Below are 6,293 nucleotides of genomic sequence, written 5' to 3' on the forward strand. Positions count from 1 at the left end.
ATAATAATTATATATTTACATGTTGATTCATGATATATTTGGAGCACAATCCCCAAACAAGTCCAAATCAAAACAAAATTACAGTATGATAATTTGAGCTGTCAATCTTAATTTCGAGAGGAACATGCAATAAAATAATTTAAAAAATGATTGCGACCATACAATCTCATGTAATGAAAGAAGAGAAAAAATTATAAGTCCAACTTCAAATTTATCTTAGTGGAAAGAGAGCTATATGTATTTAATTTCCATGAAAAAGTTAGAGGTGATTTAAGGAAAAAATTGTAGCTAGCTAGTTCCATTCTATTCTATTCTTCCCAAGACCAAGTCCCAAGATTATTGATTTCCATAGAATTTTTGGGCCCCACACTCTCTCCTTCATTTCCCACCAAAAACAACTAAAATGGCTATTCATAGTTGGTTGTTTTCCTACCTCAAACAAACAGCCTATATAACCAACTTGTACATGCACCCATGCAATGTGTATATATATGTACATATCCACAAATATAGATCTCTTCAAATTTTGAAAAATCAAAATCAAAGTTGAAAATATGAGCCAAGAACAACCAGTGAAACATGTTCTAGATACAATTAGGGAATTGAATGCTCAAGAAGCAGCCAGCCATGTACAAGCACAAAACACCTCAGGCTCCTCCACTCCTACCAACCCTCATAGTAATGCCGTCGCTAGCCAGAAGGAACCCGTCGGCGTTCAGGTATATATATTTAGGTTGCATTTTTTATTTTATTTTTCCTATATAAAATTATGAATGTTTGTTGATGAAGGGGATCAAGGAGATCCAATCAAGCCCACTAGGCTCACGGACAGAGCAGCGAGGGGAAATCACCATCGGTGAAGCACTCGAAGCTACTGCTCTCACGGCGGGCCATCGGCCCGTCGACTATAGCGACGCCGCCGCTATACAGGCCGCCGAGGTCAGGGCAACTGGCCGTACCAATATCGTGCCCGGCGGCGTTGCGGCCGCGGCTCAATCCGCCGCCACTCGCAATGCTCGATTGCCTAGAGATGAGGACAAGACCAAGCTTGGAGAAATTCTTTCGGTCCGTCTCAATCTCGTGTTTCGCTGCATGAATCTGGCGACGGAATGATGATTCACCTCATCGAATTCGTAGGTGAAATGATGTCATTTTATTGAGAGAGGTGGAAAAAAAATTCACCTAAGAATCCGGCAAGATGACTCATCATCCCGTCGACAGATTTCATATAACAGGACATTTTATTGAAAAATGCTAAAATTAAGTTTAGGAATTTTGAATAGAGAAGTCAAGTTAAAGACATTTTTTTGCTTAAAGTTAGGGATGCAAAACAAGCTATTCGTACTAAATATAGTGCATATGTAGGATGCGAGTTCAAAACTACCATCGGACAAGCCGGTGACGCGCAGAGACGCGGAGGGAGTGATCGGCGCGGAGCTGAGGAACGATCCCAACCTTTGCACCCGGCCGGGCGGCGTAGCGGCCTCCGTCGCCGCCGCGGCGAGGCTTAACCAGACTAATGCTTCTCATAATAATCAAAACAAAACTAACTAAACAAAACCTCAAATTTTACCCTTTTGCTTTGATTTTCGGTCATATATATATATACACTAACTCATTTTGTTGTCGTTTGTTCAACTTAGAAATAAACTCTAAATTTCCCAGGCCATCATTTACAAACTGCTCAAATAATTGGTGGCCCACGAATGCAACAAAGTTCTTAGATTTATTTAAGGAATTGTATCTATACATATACTATTAATTTGGCTTATTTGATATATATAGTATATATGCATGCCATCCTTGGCTTGTTCTTCTTCCATTGTTCATCACTGTTTTGAAGTTTGTATAATCGAACATCTTTTCTATGTAATGACTAAGTGATTGTATTTATTATGTATAGTTGAATAAGAAATTATTTGTATTCTACTTTGTATTGTCAACATAATTAGCCACACATTTTGTTACAACATTTTGTATAAACGAAATGCAAATTTGTAGAGGGTAAATGGGTAAAATAGTAATTTTGAAAGTAACGAAACATGTTCTAAATTGAGCCAAATCTTGAAACAAAAAATTAGTAAAGTAATTTTTCTGAATCTGAATAATTTCAAGGAAAAATAATCGTGAAATCAATTAAGTTTGAGTAATTTTTTTTTGGATTTGCACATCAGCTTAAGATAGTGAAGTGTATGACTCAGAAATGATAAGACTGCAAGCACCAAATATTGAAGAAAATATATTAAACGAGAACAAAATGACCAATATATACATTACAAGTGAAGTTAGGCCTTTTGGGAAAAAGACTAATGTTTTTTGTTTTTTTTTTTGGAGGGCCAAAAAGACTTATGTTTGACTATACAAGAATGCAGTACAGGTGACACAATTCATAGATTTACAGATCAAAATCCCATTCACTTCAATAGGGAAACATCATTTTGCTATACTTTTCACACTTGCAGAAATGAAAGAAGTCTCAAGGTGTAGAATTTACTGGGATCTCTTGTGGCAGAGATGAAGTTGATTGCTCTACATGTGAAGAAACCACGAGCCGCTGCAAAGGCTTTAGCGCCACACAGAGCTGGTCGAAAGAGGGTCGCAAATTTGGATCCCTGGCATCAGGCCGGGTGCAAAATTAGTACGTGAACAAGGATTAAGCGATAAACATAATGAAAGATTCACACGTACGTCTGCCAACATTCCCATATAATCCTTCCAACCCGAGGATCGACATCTTTTGGGATATCAAGACGGCGGTTCTGGAAACCGACTGCACCTACAACTTGCATAGGGTTCATTCCGCTCCAAGGCAATTTGAGTGTTGCAAGTTCCCATAGAATAATACCGAAGCTATATACGTCACACCTGTCAGAATTCACAACATGATTCAAGATTTTGCTTCTAGAGCCATTAGGCCACAAAAGCCACATATTTAATGATGATTAGTGCAGGTACTTTTTCAAACTTGTCAAAAGCTTTTCCAAAATCATTCCAAGATGAATTTAAACATTTCATTGGACGAAAGGGGAATAGAACCAGACGACACCAGAGCAGCAGCATAGGAATTCACATATTGGATATGATTGCAAAGGTAGAAAGGCTATATAAGCACACTTACTTTTCATTTGAAGGCTCATTTCGAAGAACTTCTGGAGCCATCCACTCGGGCTTCCCCCCAAAAAAGTCAATAAATACATAAACAGAAAAATGTTAAATAAAGAACAACAAATATCACATATTTACGTTGATTGCTGATAAAGGCATAATTAGTTCTGCAGTAACTAAAATGAACTCACCGTCCCTGCAGTAGACTTAGAAGACAAAAATGTATTATGCTTCAAGCGTGACAGTCCGAAATCACCCACCTGCATCACATTTGATAGACAACTAAAACTCAGGCACTAAAATAGCTAAATATCTATCCATACCTTTACGTTTGTAACAAAAAATAATAGACATAAATTCATGACCTTAACTGAATTCATAAAACTCGAGATGAGTTTATGGTATACCTTCACATTCCAGTTATTATCCACTAAGAGATTGGGAGATTTTAAATCACGGTGGACAATTGTCGGCATGCTTGTGTGTAAGCAGTTCATGCCTTTAGCCTACAATATGACCTCCAAACATTTGTATTAATAAAAATAGGAAAACTACGTGAGAAACATATCCAAGTTCGACATCCATACCACATCCAGAGCCATTTTAATTCTCATCTTTTCATCAATTTGACAATGAGGGCGGTGAATGATCCGGTACAAGCTTCCACTGGAAAACAAACAATGACAAAGGAACGACTGAGGTCCACTGAAATGATTACAAGAATACATGATCCTTAATGGATAAATGCTTAAGCATAACTACATGCCGAATTAAGTAAATAAGGAGGGAAAACTTACTTGAAGATGACATCAAGCAAGTCAATTACAAGATGTCTAAGACCACTCAGTAAATATACAAGCTTCTTTAAAAGACTAATGAATAGGAAAAAACAACTACAGTTGTGAAGTAACATACCGAGGCAGAAATTCAGTTATGATGGAAAGGTTTGGTGGGCGAGTTACTGCCCCCATAAAAAGAACTATGTTTGGATGGCGTAACCTACGCATTATCCGTACCTGGAATAAGAAGAAGTGATTAATCTCTCTTTGAGGAAAAAATAAATTAAAATACCAAAGCCACATTTTCTGAAGTAATATAGCACACGATTGTTATTACATAGAGTTCTAAGCAGAAACTCAGAGGACAGCAGCAAACAGAAAGGTGACTTGGTAACATAACCAATTGTTAACTCTATGGAAGTTTACCATGTCCTTTCATGTCAAACCAGTGAGGAATAAGACATGCACGGGCAAATGCAATATTGCCAATCATGATGTTGAATTGTTGTAGACTCAATATAACTCAGTAATTAGTTACACCTAGATACAAGATACTCCCTCCGTCCGCCAAAAGTATTCCACAATTACTATATTTGGCGTCCGCAAAAAGTATTCCACTTTCCTTTTTAAGCCATGGTCCCACCATCCACCTTTATATTTTATCCTTACAAACACTCTTTATTTACAAAAAATCCACCTCAAATTCAATCTCAACCACACATCTCATAAAGTGGTGGGACCCTTTCTCCACTACATCAATATCATCACACATTTTATTAAACTCCGTGCCCGGCCAAAGTGGAATACTTTTGGCGGACGGAGGGAGTAATTTTGAGGTCTTCTAGATTTTCTACAACTTTTTATGGTTATTGTGGGGGGTGTAAAATTGAAGTTTACAGGCAAGGAAAGCAGGTCCTTACTTCTCTCTTGAACTCGTCCAATGCAGCACCTGAGAAATCCTGGTCAAGAAACTTCTTCACAGCAACTTCCTATTAACCAAACAATTCAGAGTTAGGGTTCAATATGTTTAAAAAATGACATGACCGTGTTGTTCGAGTAAAATAAAAGGACATGTCATCAATTTGAAACTTCAAACCAAATTAAGCATGGCAGTATATCTACCAACCAGAAAACTATTAATAAAAGTATCAAAATGGATGGATGCATAAATTCCACCCAGCTATACCCACACTATTAGAGAGACCTATAAATGCCAAAGTGTGGTTTTACAAAACAGTGGAGCATATTGCTCTTCACTTATCTCAACAGGGGCCATGTATTTACAATGCTTAATCAGGTCTTAACAAGCAAGGGTTGTTTATCATGCAAATAAGGTGACAGTGTTGCTATGCCCTTAAAACCTGTTCGGTTCATATCAGATCTAAATGGGGATATAACTCCAATATGTTCTTAATAATTGGAAAAGTTCAAAATGATATAGAACACTTACAGTGCCATTCCAATCAGCATGGTAGACCTCTCCATAGGAACCTGGAGAAGGTAGTACAATGTGAATAGAAAAAAATTGTAAATACGAGAGAAATTATGAAGGACACCTACAGAACTTAACAGATAATAAAGCAACACAAAAAAGAGAAGACAGATGTAGCCAGTACTTAAGCATGAAGATAGTGATTACAGTTGATTACAGTTTCAGGATGTGCAACAACAGGTCAGATCATGAGAACAAAGAAAGATTTCAAGACATTTAAAACTAAAGAATGTTTCAGCAGATAAAAAGCGATAACAAAAGCCGGTAGCTATAATACCTAGTCCAATCCTTTCACCGAGGACAAGATCTTCCCAGACGATTTCACATTCACCAACATCATCAATCTCTGTATCAGCATAATTACCACCAAGATTGAGTAAATGGCTAGCACCTTCATTTCCCGTCATTTTCATATTTCCCATGCTTATCTGTCGGGCATATTTTCTTGTCCTCATGCAACCTGGTGATGACAATTCCCATTGTCTTCTAGTTTAGGTTCTTTCTTCTTAATGATTCCGAATCCCCCTTCAGATATGTTTCACTATATTCAACATGAAATCTGTTCCCCCGGAGGCAATTGACCATGTCACTTTCACCAGATGCTAACGTAAAGTTTTTATTATATGAACCGTCACGTCTATCTGCAGACTTATTAATAGGTTTTTCAGGAAATTTAGAGGCTTTGGCTGGTGGTTTTGAACTTCCGGAAACGACTGATGGTGCATTCCCTTTATTAGATACTGTATTGTTCTTCCCAAATGATCCTTCTAGAAAACCAGATTCGTTTTCCTTAGGGACCTCATTCCACGCATGGCGATTTTTCCACATCAAAGGTGAAGGAGGGCGGCCAGTGATAATATTATTCTTTGAAAATTGCATTTTTCCAGCTTCATTTGGAAGATCATTCTGTACCACAG

General features: G+C 37.6%; 2 protein-coding genes across 3 annotated transcripts; one reads left to right on the top strand and one right to left on the bottom strand.

Moving 5' to 3' along the window:
• The first annotated feature begins 475 nt into the window (after positions 1-475).
• On the top strand, positions 476-1,929 carry LOC130998873 (late embryogenesis abundant protein 47-like). Its single transcript, XM_057924297.1, has 3 exons — positions 476-719; positions 790-1,065; positions 1,366-1,929. The coding sequence occupies exons 1-3, from the start codon at positions 555-557 to the stop codon at positions 1,552-1,554; spliced, it is 630 nt and encodes a 209-aa protein (XP_057780280.1). The 5' UTR covers positions 476-554; the 3' UTR covers positions 1,555-1,929.
• A 297-nt stretch (positions 1,930-2,226) lies between these two features.
• Positions 2,227-6,293, bottom strand: LOC130998872 (serine/threonine-protein kinase EDR1-like). Of its 2 annotated transcripts, none has more exons than XM_057924296.1 (10): positions 5,654-6,293; positions 5,335-5,375; positions 4,805-4,873; positions 4,021-4,121; positions 3,693-3,771; positions 3,513-3,611; positions 3,297-3,365; positions 3,119-3,168; positions 2,689-2,865; positions 2,227-2,612 (listed from the first exon to the last, which is right to left on the bottom strand). In XM_057924296.1, exons 1-10 carry the CDS (start codon positions 5,829-5,831, stop codon positions 2,477-2,479), a joined length of 999 nt encoding a protein of 332 aa, XP_057780279.1. In that variant the 5' UTR covers positions 5,832-6,293; the 3' UTR covers positions 2,227-2,476. The 2 variants fall into 2 exon arrangements, with proteins under 2 accessions (XP_057780279.1, XP_057780278.1); XM_057924295.1 differs by having other exon boundaries at positions 3,693-3,810.

Source organism: Salvia miltiorrhiza, chromosome 8 (assembly GCF_028751815.1).
Source record: "Salvia miltiorrhiza cultivar Shanhuang (shh) chromosome 8, IMPLAD_Smil_shh, whole genome shotgun sequence".
In the NCBI taxonomy this organism is placed as follows: domain Eukaryota; kingdom Viridiplantae; phylum Streptophyta; class Magnoliopsida; order Lamiales; family Lamiaceae; genus Salvia; species Salvia miltiorrhiza.